This window comes from Falco cherrug, chromosome 6 (assembly GCF_023634085.1).
Source record: "Falco cherrug isolate bFalChe1 chromosome 6, bFalChe1.pri, whole genome shotgun sequence".
In the NCBI taxonomy this organism is placed as follows: domain Eukaryota; kingdom Metazoa; phylum Chordata; class Aves; order Falconiformes; family Falconidae; genus Falco; species Falco cherrug.
In genome coordinates this window covers 82,777,730-82,801,514 of record NC_073702.1, presented here as the reverse complement: position 1 = coordinate 82,801,514, position 23,785 = coordinate 82,777,730, and the positions used below count along the sequence as shown (strand labels likewise).

The window sequence follows — 23,785 nt, the reverse complement described above, 5'->3', positions numbered from 1 at the left end:
ATTTTCATTTATAGGAAACTCCCCTAAAATGGTCTGTTGAAACAATAGAGGAAACTTTGGTGCCTAAGGACCTGTTAATTGCGTATATAGAAAAGCTCAGTAGTGATCAGACTGCTCATGCAGAGGAGTCAGCTATGTTCCTGTTCTTGCTGAAAAACTTCATTAATGGCCTAAAGCCTCCTCTCTCCTTTTCAAAAGGTAGGTGGTTTTTTGACTGTCTTTTATATCAGCGGAGTGAAGAAGGAAGGTTAATTTTTTTTTTGTCTTCAAAAGTTGTTGGCAACAAGCAAGCCTTGCTTCCCTGACCACTTTCCTTTGTTGTTATACAGGTCTGCAAAGATTACTTACTTGTGAACATGAAATCAGCCAAATGTATTGTCTTCTTTTAACTAGAGATGTTTGTTTTCTCTTGGTTTTTGAAGGTGTTGATATGCATCCACTGTGTCTTATTTATAACCTGTATTTTTTAGAGGAAACTTGGTGGAATCCTGAATCTCTGAATCAAGATAGCCAAGACTACCTGCACCTCCTTTTGGGGCTATTTGACCTACTTGTCTGTGGAGCTAGTGAGGGAAGCAATGCTGTTCAATACAGAGCACTGATGAATCTCTTACTAAAGGTATTATTTTTGCTTTTCTTACTTGGAATTACTAGTCATCAACTATTATGCAGTTACATTATTCTAAGGAAAACTGAGAAAAATGGAGAATTGATCATGCAGCGCCACTTGTGGCACGCTAGTACTGTTAGCAGATGGAAGGCTAAGCTTCACCTGATTAGTTAACCCTTATTAAATGTAATAGTAGAAAACTAAAGTGAAAAAAGAATAAATGGACCAGTTGAAGCAAAAGTGAAAATATAACACTGATTTACAGTACAAGGTCAAGAGCTTGAAGTTTGAGCTAAAAGTTTTAATCCTGTCTGGGAGCAAAGCAAACAGTTGCTCTGTAAAAGTTGTAAGTTTTTAAATACAAAAATTGAAAGGAAAACTTCCAGAGGACACTGCATGTTTCCTTATAACATCATCTCATGTTTTCTCACCCACATCAAGTGATACATTTTTTTGAAGAGAATAAGGGATTTTGGTGGTGTGGATTGTAGTAGGGAGTAATTAATAACTGTACATTCTGAGGAAAAGAGAAGCAAGTAATTGACACAAGGCTGCTGTTACTGGAATTTGATGCTGTTTCAGCAAGAACAGCACATGACAAGCATAGACAAAGGAAAGAATAGCAAAAATTTCATAACAAAACTTTTCTGAAGTTATTTCTTGTATATAAATCTGTTTCATTATCAGTCACTCTGAGATCTGGTGAAATTGTACTGATACTGAGCTATTAAATACATCGATTTAGTGCCTGGCTAGTTAAAAGTTGTCAGCAGGGAAGAAAGGATGTTATTTTGGTGGGATTTTTGACTGAGCAAGGTGGGTCATACTGCACAGAGAAGGTCAGATGAGGGACTACAGAAGGTTGGTAGTGTCCTAGGACCTAGTGAAGGCAACAGCTGCAGTAAAAATTTGCTTCTTTCACTTGTGGAATTCTGCTGTCTCCGATTGTGAGGGTATTAACTTGAAAGGCACAAGACAGTTATTTTTGCCCACTCTAGAACAGTTAATACAACTAGAATCTAGATCTTGGTGGACTTGTGGAAAAGAGAACAGGCGAGCGTATGTCAGAAGCTATATGGGTTTTTCTGGCAAGCTGCGTTCAGTCTGCGAGATGTTGAGTGGGCACTTGTGTATGATGAATGAGGAGCTCTTTGGATTCCAGAGAGCATCTTGCAGACAGAAAGCATGCTAGCTAGTGCCAGACCATGTAGTGAGCAAGAACTTAAAAGTGATTTGGGATACTATTAGAAGACAGTGTAAGTGCTTCAAAATCAGAAGCTATCCTCACTAAATTTTGGCAGAAAGGTCTTGAAACAAAGTTAAGGTAATTGGATGTAGATGTGTGGAAAAACTGAACTGAATCCTCTTGGAGCAGCTATTACTATTGGGGGTGGTCTGACCTGCATCTGCGATGGTCAGTGATGCGCTTATGATTCAAAGTTTGTTAATTTTGGTCCACGCTCTGTTACTGTAAAGCCTATAAAACCAATGCAGGACAAATTCGAAGAATGGAGTTTAGCGTGAAGAGAACACGCAGAAAGCTGTGCTGTAGAAGGAAATCAGATGCCTAGCCATCCTGAGATGCTTGTTTATAGACTTCTGAAAATCACTTTGTGTGACTGATGAAAAAGTCAGGGATTACTTAGAGCACTTTTAATATTACGATTACTGCTGTACAAGACAGAAAAATAGAGGTTCTTTATTTTGTATATAACAGTTTTCTTGCACGTTTGACATAATATACAAATATTCATATGGATGTGCTTTCAGTCTCTTATGATCTAAAAAAAATTCCCTTGTATTTACATACCTACAGACTACAAGTTATCTGTTAAACTAAGCAATCCAGCCGTTAAGAAACATGTAGACTTTTATATGCATGCAAGTACTGTTTACACAAAAGCATCATCTCTTAACTTTTTCTTCCCAAAGGACACTGTTGCTGACTCTTTAGTTCTCTTTCTGTGTACTCCTTTGATTTGGGTGGTTGATCAGATGTTGTGAGTAGTAGTTTGCCAAATTAAGTTGTTAAACAAGTGCTTTTCTCTTTTTGTTTTGTTAAATTTAAGGTACATCTAAAAGATTCAGAGTTTCTCTTCAAATTCCTTTCCATTTTATGGACTTACAGTTACAACCTTTCAAATCATCTGAACTATGAAGTCAATGCAATGCTACAGACTCAAGCTCTATATATTGGCTATGCACTGCTTGAATCACAGACATATCAAAAAAAGAAACAGCTGCTATCACCATCATCTCCAGGTAAAGTAAAACAGTATTTGTCTCTCATCTTACGATGTAATCACAGCGGATTTTGGTTTTGTGCAATTTTTACTATGTTTTATACCATGAAGGGTATCTATAGTTATTCATGTTCAGCTACACTAGGCTGAGACAGCTTTCTCTGTTGCTGATTCACTGCTGCAGTTATTAGCCCAAGCTTGGAAGTAGGCGAAACCAATTTTTTTAAATTTTAGAAGTGTTAAACACTGCTATACTGAAGAGGTCAGTTACAGCACCTTGCGTTCTGTGCAGTGTAAGGGTGTGACAGCCAGTAACAATATGAACTCTCTGAGCTTAAACACAAATATAAAGACTGTGATGAAGAACTTCAGAGTCGTGGATCTCTGAGATTCATGTTGGTTTTGTGTAGTTTAAAGGTTTACAGTGGAAAGAGTTTAATTCCAAAGTAGTGATGCCTCTTCAGGGACAGATACAGTAAAATTCTGACCACTCACTTTATACTGTTGTCTTTTCCTCCTTCCTTCCCTCACTCTTTTGCAGTGGTGATATCTTTGCTAATTAACTTGGGTAGTCCTGTGAGTGAAGTTCGAAGGGCTGCTCTCAACTGCCTTCATTCCTTGAGAGGTGTAAAGGAGTCTCTATTTCATCCTGTTCTTCAGCATCTGGAGCAAAAGACAGAAGAGATCATATCTGACCGTACATACATAACACAGGTATTTTTTACATGAAGATGTATATTAATACAAGTTTTGTCTGCTGCTGTGAGCTCTCATCTTTTCTAAAAGAAATCAAGTTAATTGGGAAAGTTCATTGTCTTTGTATACTATAGTAGACTGATTTTTTTTTTGTAGTTTTTTAAAGGACTATAAAAACATTCAAGTGGTTTATCACACAAATAATTGAGACTATCAGTCAAATCAGAAGTATTTTTTTTTGCAGCTGAACGTTATTTTACAGCTAAGAATTCTGTTTGTATCTAGGTTGCATTATTATGAAAGCATTGAATAAGCATTGTTCTAAGGTATTTTTATTGCAGAGAAGGAACTTAATTTTAACTTTGTTAATGAACTAGATTATGGAAACTCTATTTGAGGAGCTTGAGACACAGCCAAAACAGAAATCCCAGAAGAAAAAATTGTTGGAGGCTTTGGAAAACATACTTGACGGTGTACAGAACCCTATTTTCCCATCATATATTGCAAGAAACTTAATGAAAATTCTTCATGAAGTCCATGGTGAGGTAAGTGCTGCCTTTCTAGTTGTTGTATGGGTTCTGCGCTTGTTTGAAATGCTGAAAACAAATTTCGTTTCATAATAATGTTGTTAAATAACTTCATAATGTATTAAGACTATTAGGCATTAAGTTGACACCTCTAATAATACGCAGTAGTGCTGCAAGGTATGATTTAGTGAAACATAAAATATTTGCATGCTCCATCCAGGAATGTAAGGGCTATAAAACTTTGCACTGGAGTTCTTAAGGAAACTCTCTTATGTTACTGAAAAATACCGTTTCAGAAAAAGGTTCTTCCAGAGGAAATTTATTACCTTGGTTAGATACCAGTGTATGTAGAGTTTTCTGTACAGAACTGTAATGTATTTGTATATATTAACCTTCTCTTATCTAGTTTATTCAGAATTCTCTAAGTTCTAGAAAAATATGAGTTCAGTGTTCAAAAACTGAATGATTATGAATTTTTATGCTCTGTTCAGTTGCACGTGTCTTGAAAGGGTTGTGAACTGCATAGAGGATGACTGTTCTTGCCTCATTGGGGTTTTGTAAGAGACAGCAGTCATAAATAGGTGAAGAAAATTGCCTTTTCTCTGTACTTTAAAAATATGAACTACTACTCTGCGAAGGAGAAGAGCAAAGTAGCAGATGAGCATGTACTCGTCATAATCTCCAAAACATTCTTGTATTTTTCCTCTTGAATAACTGTTGCATAAAATACTGTATGCAGCGTGTTACCAGGGAGGGGATGTAGCAGTAAAATGAAGCTGTGCTATTGGAAGTTTGTTAAAAAGAGGACAGATAAAAACTTCTGTTATGAATTTCCTGTTTGCAGATGATTCTTTCTCACCTCTTGCCTGCACTAGACCGGTTGCTAGAGAAGGTCTTTAAGAAACCTGAGGCAATGTTGAAAGATGAAGTTGTTCTCCTGCATCTCATCCTTGGAAAATTTAATGAATATTCAGCACCTCTTTTGTGCAAAAATCAGCAGAGTCTGGATTTATTTATCAAAAGCATGCATGCTGCCAAGAAAATCTATGAAGAAATTCCATCATTTCAGATCACAGCACTTGGGCAGGTATGACTTTATGAAAGATCTTTATTTTTATGCTTAAAGTAAATAACATTGTTTAGGAATGGATTTACAAGGACTCTGTGTGAAGGTGTCCCTAGCTTTTGACCTGTCTTTCTTCTAGTACAAGTTTTCAAGGTCTCCATAGTGTCCTTGAAACATCTAAACAGGCTGCAAAACTTTCTTAAACTTACCAGAAGGAAAAATTGCTGCATGCTTTATGTTTGCATTTTGACAAGTATAGAATCGAAATACTGTACAGCTGAATACCTGTATCATTGCCTGTAGATACTACTGTTTGACTGTCCTCAGCTTTTGTCAGTCAGGCAGAAGCTTTACTCCTTGTTTTTCATCTGAGGAAAAATTGTCAAGAAAATACAGTAGATGAGAAGTAGTCTCATTTGAAGGAGGCTACAAATCAGGCCTTCTATTAGCCAGGTATTAGTGTATATTTACCAAAGGCTGGCAACAGCAAGTTTGTTCCCCCCACCAGGCAAGCTGTGTGAAAAATTTCAGGTATCAGTATGTCTGATGGGTATTTCACAAATACATGTTTTGCATCTAACGATTCCTGGATATGTACAAAGACATAGTTAATATCCAGGCTTTCATGATACATATTCAAACTAACATGCATCTGTGATTGGGTGTCATACGTAATCTGACATACCTAAGTTCCGTAGCTTGTGATTTTGTTACCCTCTTACATTAAACGTCTCTGCATTTTTTCTTTTTTCCCTTTTGTAGATTACTAAACCATTCTTTGCAGCTGCATCAGATGGGATGGTGCAACAGAAGCTATTGAAAGTATTGTTTGACTTACTGTTAAACTGTAAGAACCCACTTTGTGCCCAGACAATTAGCAGTGTGTTTAAAGGGGTAAGTGGCAAACTCCAGGACACAGAAATACGTTCAAACCTGTTGTGGTGGTTCTGTGTTGCTACATTCAGTAATATTCAGTAATGTTCTTTGTTTATATCATTCATAACATGAAAGGAATTGGAAACTACTTTTCACAGAATACACTTGTGTTAACAGCATGAAAAATTTGTTAAATGACCGCTTTTAGAAGGTATTTCTTTAAAAGCCATGCATCAGTCATTTACTGTGCTACTGGAGTGAATTCAGCAGAAGTCACTTCTTTCTGCTGCACTGATTTTCATTTTCAGGATATGACTTGAATATGTGAATTATATACTCATATGTGCATGAAAGGGATCTTTTTTACAAAAAAAAAGAGGGGGGCATAGATGTGCGGTATGACACAATGTTCATTGGTACTTGCATTACTGTTCTTTGTTTCAGATTTCAGTGTGTGCTGAGCAAATTGTCAATGAACTGGAACCTCCTGAGAAAACCAAAAGTCTGGCCACTGTTCAGCAAACTAGAAGGCAGAAAATGCAGCAACAGAGGTAAAATAACTATTAAGCCAAAAATATTATCTGTCCAGTTTGAAAATACCACTTGTTTTACTGTGTTGCATAGTTTGTATTGAAAGCATAAGCATGTATTTCTTCTTTTCCCCTGCACAGTAAAATAACTCAGAGCTACTTTTGGCAGGAGGACACCAACTCATGTTGCTGTTGGAGAACTGATGCAACTACAGTCAAAATTTAAAAAAAAAAAAATCCAGTAGTTTTAATGTTGACATTTGCTCTTATAGAATTTAGCTGGACATAGTTGAACAAGACTAATTTTTGTAGGTATTAATCTTGATTAGTAATAAAGATGTATGGAAAAATTACATATACATGACTGAAGCCTACAGATGCTCATCAAAATGTTACTGTTAGTTGACTGAAAAACAGTATTTTTGCTCAGTTGAAATGTTAATATAACCATTAATTTTTAGATCTCTTTGTCTTGTTTCTTCTCTCCATTCTTACAAGGAAGGATCTGTTCTGCCCACTGTACTTCTCCTTTAAGCATCAGCTGTCAGCCATTGTTGAAACAGGATACTGAGTTGGTTTTCTTGGTTTGACCTACAGTACCTGTTCTTATTTTCCTTCACTTGACGGTTTTTAACAATCATAACCCGTTAGACTGATCCATCTGTAAACTGTCAGAGTTTATAAACACATGCTTGCACACACCCCCATTGCCTGCACGGTCAGTGGTTAGGCACCTAGTAGTTCTGAAGAGGCAAGCAAATCAGCCTTTGGACAGTGACTTGGTAATAGATATTCCTTTTTTTCCACAGAAGTCTGCTTCATTGTGTAGAATTTTTGTATACTCAGAAGGCGTGCTATACTTGTTTATTTTTTCAAGTTTGGTCTGGATTTTCTGTTGGTTGTTTAAACTTCAACCAAAAGCCACCTCTCATTGCCACCTCTCCCAGGAGAAGCGGTAAAGGATATCACGGTGTGAAAGAAAATGTGATTGTTTTTGCAGTCTGAAACACTGTACTATTTTCTTTGCAAATGTATATCCTGATTGTTTACCTTATCATTTTAGAAAGCCTCAAGATGCAGAATTGGCACCGGAAACAAGCCACTTCAGCTGGCAGAGGGTTATGCTTATTCTGGAGTTACTGCAGCATAAGAAGAAACTTAGACGTCCGCAGGCATTGGTACCTGCGCTTTTTAACCTGCTAAGCCGGTAATCGTGCCTCCATAACACACGAGTCCTTCAGCATCCTCTTCTGCAGCAGACACTGTCAAATGTTAAACTATGGGCTACTTTCTCTCTGCTTTGTTGCCGTGTTTGTAGCTTAGCTTGCCTTTTTTATTTGAATTTCTTTTAGGTAAACCAGATGAGGGGAATGTGAAGTTGTTGTGACCTTTTTACCCTTTAAACAATGTGATGGGCTTAAGATTTTTACCTGATGCATAGCTTCTTAGGTTTCTCAAGTGGACGGCTTGGGATTGCTGAGAAGGATGACACCTGTGCTAAAACTGGCACAATTGACAGGACTTTTGTCTTCTGCAGAGCTATTATTATAATACTTTTAAGATTTAAAATTCCTCCCAAAACATTGTGGATCAGCCTTCATCCAGTACAACTTAAGAAAACTATGGCTTTTCCTGCCAGCCCTGTCTCCAGGCACTTAGGAAAGTTTACACGTAGATTGGGTATTTATCTTTTTTCCTTATAACTTGCCTTCACATAGACTGGCAATCATATTTCAGGAAATCATCTTATACTCTCGACAGTGGGTTGATAAATGTCTTTTATGAGACCAGCTGATGTATTTGAAAGCAACAAAGAAGAGACATGTTTTGGCAAACACTTTTTAGATGCCTCAGCTTAGAGCTTCTGTAGAATAAAGATTGCAGTTTCTTATTTCTATCTTAATATGTGGTTTGATCACTTATTTTTTGTCTGCTGTTTCAATTTCTGATTTTTTTCCTGAATGTATAGATGTCTGGAGCCTATGGAATCAGAAGAAGAAAATATGGAATATACAAAGCAGCTAATCCTCAGCTGCCTGCTGAACATCTGTCAGAAATTGTCTTCAGATGGTAGCAAGATCCCAGCAGGTAAAAGTTGCCAGGCTCATTTCTTGGTACTTGTCTCACCAGTACAGCGTTAAAATAATGGCCTCTTAACTTTTTCCTTCTCTCAGTTTATGTAGTATTGTTGAGGAGAGAGAGATTCTTCTATAGGGTATATAAGTTTGCCTTCTTAATAGTTTTTTGTAGGTCCCTTAGGTGTGGATTGCAAATTGAAACCAGTGTTTGAGTGTACCGTTTATTCCTACAAGGTTAACCATGAAAGTGTTAATGAGTGAATATTTTTTACTTGCAGATACCCTTGACAAAGAAAAATTCAACGTGGAAGTGATCGTTCAGTGCATCAGAGTTTCTAAAATGCCCCAGACACACCACCATGCACTGCTGCTCCTTGGTGCTGTTGCTGGCATGTTTCCCGTAAGTACTACCTGAAATTTATGTTGGCTCTTCTCTTCAGGTTCCAAATATTGGGTAGAGTGAGGAACATGTATAGAGCTGTTCTATTGGGAGGAACTTTCTGACAGGAGCAAGAGGCAAAATTTACAGGCTCCCTGTCCTTTTAGGGCTTTCTATTCCATTTAAATTTAAAACAAACCTCTGTCTTGATGCTTTGGCCACTTGTCATTTATGAATTTCAGTGAAGCACATCAGAAATGGAAGAAGCTTTCTGACAGCAGCCCTGCTTCACCTTCCGGCTGTGGTCAAAGTTCTTGTGCATTGTTTCTTCTTTCCCCTGCTTTTTTATAGGAAGAGTCTAGCCCAACAGCACATGTACAAGATAAGTACTTGTGAGAATACAACGCTGAGAAATGTAGTTGTAGTTGGTGGTAAAACTAGGTTGACCTGATTTTAATTGACCGAAAAACAGGCCTTTTCTTTTATGGGTTGAAATTTGAACACTCACTCTTCTAAGTAAGATTCTTTTGCTTTGAAACTATAAAAGCAGCAAAATGTGTCCAGACCTATCAAACTCATTTTGCATCTTTATCTTTACCTCACTACTTTCTCCACACATTTGGAAAGATACCGTTTTCCCCAAAACGTAAAACTAATGTTTTTGACAAGTGTGTGGAGGATTTGGCTTTTTTATTGTTGGGGTGGTGGTTCTTTGTTGCCATCTTACTGCCATCGCCTGCTATAGAACCAAGCTTTTATTCTACAGTAGTATTGGCTCTTAGAAGATTTTCAAGGTCAGAATACAAGGAGCTATCTTGTATGCATCTCACTTTTAAATCTAAAACACTCCTTCAGTTCACTAAAACCGAATGAAAAATGTGCCCATAACTTCTTGCTCTAAGTTCTGGCAATATCTCGGAAACTTAACTCTCGAGTTAGGTGACACCTCTAATCCAGCTCTCTTAAAATCAATTACTGTGATTACAGTCTAGCCTAAAAAAAAAGCCAAAAATTAAAATGAGCATGGCTGGTTTTCATTGTATGGTTGTAGATATCACGGATGTTTTACAGGTGTAAAAAGAGTGGGTGGGCAAGATACTAAAATCACTGGAACCTGTGCCACACTTACATTTGTGCTTCTGCAAGTCTCCCCACAGCTGCTTTTGCTTGTCATAACTACCATGGCACTGAGTGGAAGATCGGTAGGTGTTGGATCAGACTAAACTCGCAATTTCCACTCTTTAATTATTTGCTTAGAAGTGTATCTTGATTTCTAAATAATATTTAGAACTCTTTAACAGTCGCATGTAAATAGCTTTAAGGGACACTATACATTTAAAATTAGTTTAGTGGAAATTCTGGAAGATTCTAATGATTGCCATTTTCTTCTATAGGAATCTACTGGCATTTATGGGAAGGAGAAATGCCTTAAGGTATTATACGCAGAGCAGCACAGTTCAAAAAATCAACTAATCTCATCTGTCTTTTTTTCCAGGATAAAGTTCTCCATAACATTATGCCCATTTTTACATTCATGGGAGCAAATGTCTTGCGTCTGGATGATTCTTACACATTCCAAGTAATTAATAAGACAGTTCAGATGGTTATTCCTGCTCTTATACAGGTAAATTTGTCCACTTAATGAAAGGAGTAGAAAAAAGTGAACAATAAGATTACTAATTGAGGAGATGGTTTAGAGTATCAGTGGTAGAATAAACTGTAGCCTATTCTAGGATTGTTTTTAGATCTATACTAGATTATATATAATAACTACGTTAACAGACGGACCTCCTCTGACCACCTCTTAAGGGTATCAGACTACTGCTTTTAATCTTACGAGCTCCTGCACTTTATAAATGGTTTACCCAAAACAGTGTCACAACTGTACCTAAAGAGGACCTGAAACATAGTTCAGGTGTTTCATCATAAAGATGGCAGGCAAGTTCAGCAGAGAGGAACCACTGGAAGTAACGAGAAGGTGATTAATCCTATAATAATACGTCATGGTCATATCAATAGTAGACATGGTCTAAAGCAAGTGGAAAGGTAAAATATTTGACAAATGCTTTTATTCTTCCAGCTGGTGTTTGTGTGGGTTTTCTTCTTTTTGTGTGAACACCTTAGATAAATGATTATAAATCAGAAACACATCAATGTTTTTCAAAGGGGACATTTTTTCTTCGGTCAGGTTTTATTTGCACCTAATAAATGTTAATTCTAGAGTCATTCATAGGGTTAAACATGAAAAATGCCATATAAATTTTGTATGTGAAAATGAACTGGGAAGAAAATGTCATCTTCTAACAGCAGGCTGGGGATTTCCTGGGGTTTTTTTAATATGCATACACATTTTGCATCCCCTTGCAGATCTCTGCTAGAGAAAGCAAGTTGCTGTGTCTCTTTTTCTTTGTTGTTGTTGTTTATTTATTTTCTATTTAAAACCCTTCATAGCAGCCATCACAAGTTTCTGCGACAAATTATTTATGGCACACACAATTGTTACGTGTGGGGAGAACCTAATGTTACTTACTTGAGATCATGTAGCCTACTTCTATTATTTTTAGTACGCCTTTGAATCCAAGAGCCTAACTTACTAGGCTTGCAGGCAAAGTTTTCAGAAGCGTGTGGCATTGCTTTCCCTTGAAAATGTCCTGCTTGTTTTTGTTTTAGCTGATGCCAAGTAACTTTTTTCTTTTTTTCTTTTTTTTTTTTTTCATTTTTCCCTTTTTTTTTTTCTGTTTGGTTTTTGGTTTTATTTGAAACATTTTCCTTAAACACTAAAAAAGAACTGTGTGATTGAAACCTGTTTACCTGCAGCTCAAGATTATGCTTTTAGTAATGCTGTTGTCAGGCACACTGTGCTTTCTCTCATTTTCTGAATTTACAAGAAAGAACTTGCACGTGTCTGCACTAACTGCTTGAACTGTTGTACCTGCTTGTACATAGGCTGAAGACAGTGATTTGACAGAGCCCTCTGGAAGTGTGGGAGAGGTGGTGGTAAAGATCATCCGTGTGTTTGTGGATGCCTTGCCCCATGTGCCGGAGCACCGACGCCTGCCGATCCTGGCCCAGCTGATCACTACAGTGGGAGGAGACAAGTTCCTCTGGGTTCTCCTGGTGCTGCTGTTTGAGCAGTATGTGACCAAAACCGTGACTGCAACGTCAAGCACAGACAAGGTTAGAAGATTACTGGGGTCAACTTTTTCTCAAGAAGCTGATCTCCCCCTTTCAGTTCACGGTGCAAGACAAGCCCCTAGGTTATGCTAAAGTAACTAACTCTGAGCTTGTGCTATAGCAGAACCTGATGGTGATGTTGACGATGATTTGTGTTGCAGATACAATATTGTTTTGTCCTGGAGCCTGAATAATAAATCAGATCATATGGTACAGCAATCCTTGACCTGGAGAGCTGTTAATCTAATTATGAAGTGCTTCAGTATTTTTAAAGTTGGGATTTTTTTCTTTTTATGTTTGTGAAACATGCTACTGGTCTTCCTGTACAGACCACTGTAAAAACACTATTATATTTTTGTGTTGGCAGGCCCTCAGATTAGGTAAAAGCATAATTTATGGGGAAACCTAAAAGAATTATTAAAGGAATATTGATGAGACTGGATCTTTTCATCAATATCCCTTTAATAATTCTTTTAGTTTTCCCCCAAAAATGTTATAAATTCCCCATTGCTGTAGCAATTTAATTGCTTGCTACACCCTCTGGAACAATGTTCCCTCCAACAGCTTGCTGCTGTTATCCTTGACGTTAATCCTGGAGTATCCAGCTCACCGTGGCATTTGCACAAACTCAGGAGGTTTTGAGTCTTTTTATCATTGTTAGTAGTATTTTTTTTTTTAATCCTTGAATTATTTTTTTGTTCTAAACCATAAACAGGATGCTGTCCTGGAAGCAGACACGGAATTTTGGATTTCTATCTGTTGCGAATTTAATGTACGTTCTCAGTTCCAGAGCATGATGAAAATAATCCAGTACTTGACAGAGCTACCAGAGAACAAAGAAGGTAACCACCAAACAGAGCCAGCAAATGCATGTAAACCTTCCTATTACAGGGGACAAGGAGTAACGGTTTTAAACTAAAAGAGGGTGGATTCAGACTAGATATAAGGAAGAAATTTTTTACCATGAAACACTGGAGCAGGTTGCCCAGAGGAGTGGAAGATGCCCCATCCCTGGAAACATCCAAGGCCAGGCTGGATGGGGCTCTGAGCAACCTGATCTAGTTGAAGATGTCCCTGCTCTTTGCAGGGGGTTGGACTAGATGACCTTCCTTTAAAGGTCCTTTCCAACCCAAACTATTTTATGATTCTAGTAGTCCTCTAGACAGAAGATTAAGTGATAACAGAATTATTCTAATTACTTTTTTTTGTAATAAAATGGCTAAGATATGATTACTTTTTTTAATCCTTTTAATTATAGATTAACTTGAGCCCTTAGAGTCAAACAGTAGTCCTCATTTAGAAGGTACAGTAAATCATTTAGTTGAAATAAAATGTTATTATTCCTAGCAGACAAGATCATAGGGACTACCAGTCATTTTGTTTGGGGGGTTTTTTCAAGGTTTTATTTCTTTCTAGTACAATATAGTGGAGCAATAATTAAACAATATGTTTTAATGCTTTTCTAGTCTGTTATTTCAAAGAGCATTGGGGAAGGTGGGTGAGGGTTGTTTCCTTTAAAGTTATGCTGTGCTCTTTTTGATGTTTGAATACATTTTCTCAGCCAGGAAGGACCAGTTATTGACACTGAAAGCGGTTTTCCCAAATATGTGACACACTGTATGTGGCCCTGCCTCAAAAGTTTCTCATGTTTGTAGCCAGTATACCACTTTAGCACCAAGAAAAAAGAAGATTCTTCATGTAAAAATGATCAGGTGGAACGGCAGAGAAATGTCACTACTTCTTGAGAGGCTGTTGAAATGAAAAGTTTATCTCCTGTGGTATTTCAGAACATCTTTTTTTAGAACTTTGACATAATTGTGAATACAGCAGAATTGCTATCATTTATAGGCATCTGACTGTAGTTTTACTTCATTTCTGTAATCAGAACTCAAATTACTTTTTCTCTTGGCTGCAAATTTGTTTTGTGAATGTTTTCAACAGATGATCCTGGGCCGAAAAAGTCAAGAACATGCAACACACAGCTAAAAAATCAAGATGGACAGCTCTTTAATGTGGAGTCTCACTCAGACAAACAACTTCGGCATTTCAAATTCTTGTCAGTCTCCTTCATGTCACAACTTTTATCCTCTCAGAGTTTTGTGAAAAAGGTAATAACGGCAGATCGCTTTTAAACATGTTAAGTAATTGTGCCATACTGTAATAGATGAGGTTTAATTTGCTTTTATTATGGCTTTATATTCAAAGGGGATGAAAGAATACACTGTCCAGTCTATCTTGCTGACACCTTTATTAACACAGTTTCAAAACCTCCTGGTGATGTAAATTATTTTTTAATAAGGCTTTTCCAGATAGACTTCCTTTGTGTGATTGATGAATAGGTAGCAAAGTGAATTTCCTGCCCCAGTGGATTCCCACTGGCTTTATGGAGTCTGGGATTTCACTCGCGGTCTGTATAACTCCAAGTTTTGTGTGAGGTTCATACTGTTAACTTTGAGAAGACAAAGTAAATGTTACAAATTTTAGGGTGCAGCTCTAGCTGGAAGTACTTCCCATTTTTTTAACTGAACATCATCCACCAGCGTGAAATGTGTTTGCTACTATGACTGCATTACCTAAGAAGATTCTCAGATTTTCTTCTAGAATGACAGCTGAAGTGCAGATGTGGGGAACTCGTAATTAACCATGTTACTGGACATTTCATTCAGAACACATTTGTATACTGGGATATTAACTTAATGAGGGGATGTGAGTTTCACACAATATTTTCATTCTTTCTTTTTAAATCAGATAGTTGAATGTGAAGAAACAGAAGAGCTGCAGACATTGGAACAGAGGTATGTTTTAAATCTGCTCCACTCCTCCTATTTCTAGCTGTTACTGCAACCTGGGAATATTTAGTAATTGTAGTCCCATCAGAATACTTTTTTTCCCAAGGATACTTTTAATACTATCCTTGGCAACAAGCAGTATTTATTATATGCAAGTTATTTGTGGTTTGGTTTGGGTTTTTTTAACATGCTGTGGAGTTTTTTATTTCTGAAAGATTGTTCTGCCCAATATCCAGTCTTTTTGTATTTCTGATGGTGCTTATTTACATACTTGGCTGTAACTATTATGCTATTGATAATGGAGTCTCTAAAAGATTTCCAATTTTTTGGCAAAACAGATCACTTCATTCATAGGGGAAAAAATGTTTTTCACAGGTGCCCCTATATTGGTGTAAGAAAATTACAGATCACAGTTGTAGTCTTTGAGCTGTAACAGCCAGTGATGCAAAATGGAGTGTTTCTTTTGCAGAGGTTTAACTTCCGTGTTTGTTCTAAGTGAAAAAGGGTGTAGGATTTATTTTAAATGCTGTGTTCCTTAAATGCTCATTTTTAAATGTCTGTACCTTCCCAGATTGTTCTTGTTTTAAAGTAAAGATCTTCAGAACTACTGTTGTATGTAGATGCTAATTTGGGGGTACTAGGTAGACTTCTTTAATGTGTACATGATTGTCCTTGTTGCTTTTTGTTAATATGTGGATATGACCTGCTAGTGTCTCCATTAAGTGTTTCATTTTCATTTATTCTTGCTGTTTCATGAAATCTTGTGCTTTCCAGTAATAACTTCTTCAGTGTCCTTGTTACTTACTAAAAGATGCTTCCTTTCCATCTAGGCTATTAGAAGAAGTTCTTCGCTATATAAACACTGTGGCATCTTCAGTGGAAGGAAACGTGGACAAGCCAACAGCCAAATTTTGGAGGGTTCTTCTCAACAAGTCCTATGATATGCTGGATAAAGTATGTCTCAGTAGCCCTCTCTTAGCAGTGGGACATTTCTGCTTTTGCTTATTAGTATGATTATAACCTTTGTAGGATTCTTGTTGGATTAGTACTCATCTTTATTGGATGTTCTGTACCCGGTGCATCAATTTTTAAACTCATCTAACAACTTCAGTAACTGCAGCTAACAGCTTAGAGAGAACAACCAGAAAAAGAAATCAGGAACACTTATTTCCACTAGTTAGTATTCCACTAGCTGGAAGCAGTCGTGTCACTGTCTGGTGGAGAAGAATGGCTTTTGGCAGCACTTCTCACTGGTAACTCGTAAAATCATTTAACTAATGCTCATGGAACCGTTGTGTATTTCCACATGGAATCTAAATGGAGAAAAAAATCCTTATGCTTTTCTTTCTAACCTTTTTTCTGATCAGAGGGATATTTGTAGAGTTGGACTGGCTGTCTCATTGCATGCTGTGGAGCATACGTCTTTTCGCAGCTTGGATTTTTTTTTTTTTTTTTTTGCCTGTGAAGCATATTCCAGTTTTCATGATGTATGTGCACAGGGCACCTCCAGAAGTATTTGAGGGTAAGGAGGGATAGCTCACCAGCGTAGACAGAAGGAATTGCTGAGGAAGGCTCGGTGCTAGTGGATAATAGCTGGTTAGCAGCCGGTGAACATACATTAGTCCTGTAACTTGAACCTGCTTTGTTCTTTTGCTTGCCTCAGATACAGCATGGCTAGGCTGTCTTCTCTTCTTTGATCCTGAAACCCATGTGGGAGGTTGAAGAGAGTTTGCCTGTCTTATTTGGAGGCTACAACGTCACAGTGCATGGAAGAGTGTTTATGGTATTGTTTCCTTTGTGCTTTCTTGTAGGTTAATGCTTTATTGCCGACAGAAACCTTCATCCCTGTAATTAGGGGACTAATGACAAATCAGCTCCCCTCTGTGAGGCGTAAGGCAATGGACCTTTTGAACAATAAGGTGCAGCAGCGCACAAAGTGGCAGAAGAGCCAGGTGAGGCGAAGTGGGTCAATCTGGTTCCTTTAGCAGAAGTTCCCAGAGAGAGGTTGATGTAGAAGTGGTTTGCTAGATGTGAAGATGTCAAGTGTCAGTGCCAGGTCTGGCAGGCAGCTCTTGAGCAGTGAGACGTAGGCTACCTGCCTATACTTAGCTTGCAGGTTCTGAGCTTCTGATTCTATGCCTGATGTGTGTGTTCTCTCGTCCTCTTAGATCCTGCAGCTCCTAGAGCTAGTTCCTGAGCTCATTGCTATTGTGCAGTGTAGAAGAAAGGAGGAAGAGGAGGAGCAAGCCATCAACAGGCAGACTGCTTTGTTCAGCCTCAAGCTGCTCTGCAAAGGTTTTGGCACAGAAAACCCAGTGCCGTTTATACCTGTTCTGAAAGCTGCCATCGATCTGATTTCTTCAGAGAAGGGGGAAAAGAATGTGATGGGAAGTGCTTTGCTCTGTATAGCTGAGGTCACCTGTACGCTGAAAGCCCAAGCAATACCTCAGCTTCCCAGGTACTGTCGGGTTCTCTTTAACAGAACCAGCTGCAGCAGGAAGTAGTTATACTAAAATGCATGACTGAAGCAACGCTGATGAAGGCCCAGTGGCAGTCTGCCCATGTGTGTTTTGTATAGAAAATAATAAAGGTATTCGTGGTGCTTGGAGGTGCTTCCTGGCCATAGAACTAAGCAGCTAATGGGGAAACTGTAAGAGTTTTGTAACCAGTTGAGTTCCTTACGGAATGTGCTATGTGAACAGAGAAGCAGTCTTCATGGCTTTAGAAAAGTCAGAACATATTCTGTATTTTTACTGTAGAACAGATCGCATTTAAAAACATGAGAACGAGTACAGTTGGAAACCCTGCATGTTAAATTATTTTAATCTCCCTACTCAAGGAGAATTCAAGTCTGTTTTCTCTCATTTACAAATGTAAGTTTCTTAGTGTCATTGAATCTTTAAACTAAAGATGGGGCTTTGAGCAATGTGGTTTAGGGAAAGATATCTCTGCCTATTGCAGGGTGGTTGGACTAGATGATCATTAAAGATCCCTTCTGACCCAAACCATTCTATGATTCTGTGATTCTAAACCTAATATCCTTCATTAGCTTCAAAAAAAACGAAATACAGCAGAAGAGCTCAGAATTCAAATACATGTGTAAAAATTCATGTGAAAATTGTCGCTGCAGGCTTAGCAGATGGATTTATGGAATTGGAGATGAGTCTCCAAATGGCCAGTGGTTTCATCTTTACTTATGCTTGGTTATTCACAGGCTGATGCCAGCGCTGTTGAAGACTTTGAAAAACAAGAAGGAGCTAATCTCCAATGAGATTTACCTGCTGAGTGCTGTCACTGCTCTGCTGAAGGTTGCAGAAACATTACCACACTTCCTTAGTCCTTATCTTTTGGATTGCTTGCTGCAGGTGAGCTGTCTGATTCCTACGCGTATGTAAAGGGGGACAGGATCTGGCCAGTTCCTAGAAGAAGCTACAGAGATGGCTTTTTATCTCTCTGAAACTGAAGTAGGAGTGTGTGCCAGCTGTGTGGAAGGTTGTAACATTACTCCTCTACTCACCTTCTTATGCAGACAACTAAGATACAGAGTATAAGAGCGTCTCCTACTCCTCCCTCTGATAGGTTGTAGTTTGCCTTTTTGGAAAGGGAGATGAATCCTGAAGGATCTTACTGTAATTCCATGATCTCATCCAATGTATCTACCAGTTCTAGTCAGGGTAATTCTGAGCCCCTGCCACTGACGTGCATTTTTTCAGTGTTTGTCTTCTAAAGACAGCGAAGCTCTGTACACAGGTGTCTGAATGTAAGGTGCTCCACGTGGTGTGAACAGCAGAATTCCTGTCTGACACTTGCAACAGACACTGACTGTAAGTTCTTGAGTTGTTTTAAGTATGCCAAACTTTTGTTGGATTTCCTGATAGGTTGTCCACTTGGAAAAGATTGTGGCCAAGTTTGGTCCTTCTTCCCAGTTAAGCTTACGCATAACATCACTGAAAACCATCCTAGCTACAAGGCTTGCTCCCCGAATACTCTTGCCTGCAGTTACAAAGTGTTACAGTGAAGTGGCAAATACCCGGAAGGTAAGTATTTTTTTCATTCTTTTCCATTGTAATTGAAAAGAAAGAGAAAAAAGAAGAATAAGCAGCGTAAAATTTGGTTCAACTATCCCGGCTGTGTCCCCTCCCAGCCTGTTGCCCATCACCAGCCTACTCCCTGGGGCAGCAGAGTGAGAAACAAAAAGTCTTAGCACTGCTCAGCAATAGCTAAAACATCGGCGTGTTATCAGCATTGGTTTGGTCACAGATTTAAAAGACTGCACCACATGAGCAGCTGTGGAGAAAATGTAACTCCATCACAGCCAAACCTGGCACAGTCTTTTTATTATCTCTGTTTTCTTTTGTACCACAGTGGCGATTCAGTGCGGTTAGACCTGTCAGAAATGCCCCAGTTTAATGTCCTTAGCATGTTAGATGATAAATGCGTGAGAAATTATAAAGGCCTTGATCTATCTGCTAGAATTCTCAGGAATCCTATTAACTTGAGTCCCCTGAAAGTACAGGAAAAAGTTGATTTATCAACAGTATTTTAATGAGTAAATGTGTGCAGTGCAAAAATCCCATTCCCTTGTTACGTTTCTGGATTACTGTTCAGTATCACTGTTGCCTTTGCATTGCTTTGCATTTGTTTTGGCAGAACTGCCTGCGTCCCCTGATGAACATTTTGAAGGAACACATTGTCACTATGGAGAAGGAGCACCTGATCTCCCATCAGGCTGAGCTGACGGCATTTTTCATGAAAGCCCTGGACTTCCGAACAGAGCATGCTCAGGTGGCTTGTTTAGGGGGGTGAACAGCAGCAACTCAACCTCTACACACTGATTCTATCAGTCGTTTTAAAAAAGTATTAGTAGTTCCTGTTACATAATGTGCTCTAAAATTCTGGATATGAAATGCTCTGTTCTGGGATTGTTCTTGGAGTAGAAAACATTATGGTTGGGTATTTAGTCTGAAACAGAGTTAAAATGTGCTTTGAAAGCTCAAATTCTTACATTTCAAACTTGCAATTATGTTTTCTAATTTTTCTAGGATGATTTAGAGGAAGTTGGTAAGACAGAGGCTTACATTATTGATTGTCTAATAAGTATGGTTATGAAACTTTCTGAGGCTTCTTTCAGACCCCTCTTCTTCAAGGTAGGAAGTTTGAATATAAAGCATCTGCATTAGCATGCTTGCATTTTCCAGTGCACAGACACAGGAAAGCGCTAATCTGCCTTTCACTTTCAGCTCTTTGATTGGTCCAAAACAGAGTCTACCCTAACAGACAGGCTGCTGACCTTCCACCGAATAGCAGATTGCATTGCAGACAAGCTCAAGGGTCTCTTCACCCTGTTTGCTGGTCACTTAGTGAAGCCATTTGCTGAGACACTGAACCAGGTCAACATTTCTAAAACTGGTAAGTTTTCAGTTCCTACATAGAGGGAAGCATTGGCAGGCTAACTAATTGCTGAAACAGGTTAATGGTAATTGCTGAAAGTTTCGTCTTACAGGATTTACTTCACAGCACATAGCTCTCATTTCTCTCTTTCTTCTTTCTCTCATAAATAAGGCATCTTTCTTATTCTGATGGAACCAAAGGACGTTTTTCATCCATGGGCTCTGGGCTGCCAGTACAAAGTTTTGACCACATGAAAATTTTCAATGTCAGTCCCAGTGAGTTCCATGAGAATGAAATTGTGTGGAAAGAGGGTGACTTGTTTCTGTTTGGGGTTGGCTTTTGTGGTTATTTTTCATTCATTGGCTTCTCATATGATATATTCAGACTCCTCTGCTTTCTTGGCCAAAACAGGTATTACGTTTTTGTCATACCTGAAGAAATTCTCTGTATCCACAGGTATGGCCAAGCACTTCCCCTATGGCCTGTGGCTGTTCTCTTTTATGTCCAGCTGACTGTGAATGTCAGCGCCAGACCTGCCTAGGGCATCAGCTAAAAGCCTGATAACATATTGCATCCACTTTATTGTTCCGAGTGACCAGTACATAATTGCTTTGTAGTACATCTTTTAGCTGTATTCACAAACTAACAATGTTTCTGTCATGTGGGGGTGTCTTCTGTTCTCATTTTTTTGATGATTTTTTTTCTTCTCCTTGATTGATATGTAGATGAAGCTTTCTTTGACTCTGAGAACAGCACAGAAAAGAGCTGTCTACTGTTGCAGTTCACCATCGACTGTCTGCACAAGCTCTTCCTCTTTGACACCCAGAAGTTCCTGAGTAAGGAAAGAGCAGAAACCTTGATGATGCCTCTGGTTGATCAGGTATTGACAAACACACAAAAAACAATTAATAGGTGATTATTTTTTTCCCCCATCCGAAAGATTTTTTTTTTTTTTTACCTATCAGGCCTCAGTCCTCTCCCTGAACAAAAAGGGAACAATTCATTGTCTTTGGGCTGGAGACAGTATTAACTGCTTTGCTAAGGCTCTAAATTACTAATTCTTTTTATCCTCTTTCTAAACATCTTCACTCCTTTCCATAAGGTCTGTACATGTTGTTGCACTTGCGCAGAGCAGCGTGCTCCTGCTGATGCTCTTTGACATAACTCTTGAGTACCTGAAAGCTGAAGCTGGAAGAAATGCTTTTGGCTGGGTTTGTCTGAGCCTGCATCTCTTTGACAAGCTTTTTACTTCCACAGCTAGAAAATACGCTTGGAGGAGACGAGAAGTTCCAGGAAAGAGTGACAGCACACCTGATACCCTGCATAGCTCAGTTTTCAGTGGCAATGGCAGATGATTCTCTTTGGAAACCGCTGAACTACCAGATCCTGCTGAAAACGAGGCACACGTCTGCTAAGGTTGGGGGCTGTCAGCATTTGAACTGGTTTTCTTTGTTGTGTTAGAAAATGGGAACAGCACCCCAAAAACCAGAAGTGGATTAGCCAAGTCATTGCTAAAATACTAACCTAAATTAAAATATTGATACTGTACTACTCCCAAGTTGTAAGGGGGATGTATGTACAACGTGGCCTTCTGCTCTTACTGTAAGCAGTCGGTATTCCACGTGGATGTCTTCCATACTGTATGGTCTGGGGTTTTGTAAAGATTTGGTAGCTGTTGGAATAAGAGCTAACCTGGTTGAAGAAAGGGACACTTCCGAGGGGAAACTGGAAGTTCTTTATTTATCAACATTCAGACCTGTTTATTATATAGAGTTTTGTCAAGACTCTCCTACTTGTGAGGTTGTATTTATTCAGGGGGAATACTCGGGTTTTCATTGTACTGAGCTACGTCCTTCTGCTACAGCGGAACAGGGTGTTACTGTAACAGGGAGCTGAAGACCGTTACATGAAGTAACTTCCAATGACATACCTACTTCTTGCAACCTGTTTTTCCTTTGACATTACCTTAACCCAGGTGTTGAGATACAAATACAAATCCAGCAGGGAAAGCTAGTTTCCAACTGATACGGAAAGAAGGGATGGGGAGGAGAAAACAGGGAACTGTACTGTAGCGTTTATATTGTTTTGTTTTAGGTCCGATTTGCTGCCCTGCTTGCTTTGGTAGAAGTCGCAAAAAGACTGAAGGAGAACTACCTGGTCCTGCTACCAGAATCTGTTCCGTTCTTAGCTGAGCTCATGGAAGGTAATGTTCTAAAGCAGCATTAGTGAAGGCAGACAACTGGCCTATGCCCAAGAAAGAATAAGGGCCACTTATTTCTAAAATTCAGACAGCATGATTCCTGTAATTGCTATAAATCTTATGAATTGGTGTACGGTAGCTTAAACTGTGCAGGATGCAAACTGAAATGGATTGTATCCAACACTATCCTAAAGTACAGTTAAATCATGGTAGTTTCTTCAGTCTTGCAGCCTGTGCCCATCTCCCCAGCTGCATGTTTTAGATTGGTGTTATAGTAGAAATAATACGAGTCAGTGCCAAAATATTTTTGAGTAATTATTTCATACCTGGTGTTTGAAGATAGTTCTAACCTTGACGAATGATGAAGCCATCCTAAGGTAGTTTTGTAATCACGGTTCTACTTAATTCCTGCTTAATTTCTTTTCCTAGATGAGTGTGAAGAAGTGGAACAGCAGTGTCAGAAGACAATTCAACAACTGGAAGTCATTTTGGGAGAACCGCTCCAAAGCTACTTCTAAGTTTTATCCCCTTTGTTTTTAAATTTTGTCTGAGTTATGTTAATGTGACAGTTTGCCTATAACATTTACATGTGTGAGGCTAATTTTTATCAGAGATGAGATCTTAACTTTTTAATAAAATACTGTAAGAAGGTGGCTTTATAATTTCTGGATGGTCTGGGGACTCTTCATACAACTTTTTCTTAACAGTGGAAAACTGCTGTAAGCAACTTCTGACAGCTGGGCCCAACCAGTGTGACAGCAGGTAAGACCTGCTCAGCTGATGCAGTTACTGCTCCTGTGGAGGGGCTGCCATGTGGCAGTGCAGGCATGGTGCTCACTGCCCCCGTGCGCTGCAGCCCTGAGAATGTGCTTTTCTGACATTTTTAGGGAAGCAAAAAGTAAACCCACTGAGAAGTTAGTTACAAGAAACTAGGATTCATGTGGAGGCTGAAGCTGGTTTTTAGTCTTTAAAGATTGCTACTAATTACCATCTTACTCCCCTGAAGATAAGAATAAATTGCTTGCTCTGTTAATGAATTTACCAAAAAATTCACCACCTATTTTGCACGAGGAGGTGCCAGTTCATTACACTGCGAGTAAGAAAGGCACTCCGACTGTACAGTTTAAAATGCAACTGGTTAGAACTAACACTATAAAGACGATGATCTTGCATCCCATCGTGTGCTGGGAACAGGGTTGGACCTGCCAGGCAGATCCCATCCACAG

The 23,785-nt window shown here is 38.7% G+C and overlaps 1 protein-coding gene across 2 annotated transcripts in view; it reads left to right on the top strand.

Moving 5' to 3' along the window:
* HEATR1 (HEAT repeat containing 1) overlaps positions 1-23,212 on the top strand; it is a 38,636-nt gene extending 15,424 nt beyond the window's left edge. For both annotated transcript variants that reach the window (XM_055713827.1, XM_055713828.1), the window contains 28 exons: positions 15-198; positions 471-619; positions 2,680-2,872; positions 3,395-3,567; positions 3,927-4,094; positions 4,921-5,163; positions 5,905-6,036; positions 6,463-6,569; positions 7,612-7,755; positions 8,518-8,636; positions 8,905-9,026; positions 10,501-10,629; positions 11,952-12,182; positions 12,895-13,021; positions 14,121-14,287; positions 14,928-14,974; positions 15,799-15,922; positions 16,780-16,920; positions 17,137-17,426; positions 18,183-18,333; positions 18,847-19,005; positions 19,619-19,753; positions 20,011-20,115; positions 20,209-20,377; positions 21,085-21,239; positions 21,617-21,775; positions 22,454-22,562; positions 22,989-23,212. In XM_055713827.1, coding sequence (XP_055569802.1) covers positions 15-198; positions 471-619; positions 2,680-2,872; positions 3,395-3,567; positions 3,927-4,094; positions 4,921-5,163; positions 5,905-6,036; positions 6,463-6,569; positions 7,612-7,755; positions 8,518-8,636; positions 8,905-9,026; positions 10,501-10,629; positions 11,952-12,182; positions 12,895-13,021; positions 14,121-14,287; positions 14,928-14,974; positions 15,799-15,922; positions 16,780-16,920; positions 17,137-17,426; positions 18,183-18,333; positions 18,847-19,005; positions 19,619-19,753; positions 20,011-20,115; positions 20,209-20,377; positions 21,085-21,239; positions 21,617-21,775; positions 22,454-22,562; positions 22,989-23,077 — 4,221 coding nt within the window. In that variant the 3' untranslated portion in view covers positions 23,078-23,212. The remainder of the gene's footprint in view (positions 1-14; positions 199-470; positions 620-2,679; positions 2,873-3,394; positions 3,568-3,926; positions 4,095-4,920; positions 5,164-5,904; positions 6,037-6,462; positions 6,570-7,611; positions 7,756-8,517; positions 8,637-8,904; positions 9,027-10,500; positions 10,630-11,951; positions 12,183-12,894; positions 13,022-14,120; positions 14,288-14,927; positions 14,975-15,798; positions 15,923-16,779; positions 16,921-17,136; positions 17,427-18,182; positions 18,334-18,846; positions 19,006-19,618; positions 19,754-20,010; positions 20,116-20,208; positions 20,378-21,084; positions 21,240-21,616; positions 21,776-22,453; positions 22,563-22,988) is intronic.
* Positions 23,213-23,785: the final 573 nt, after the last annotated feature.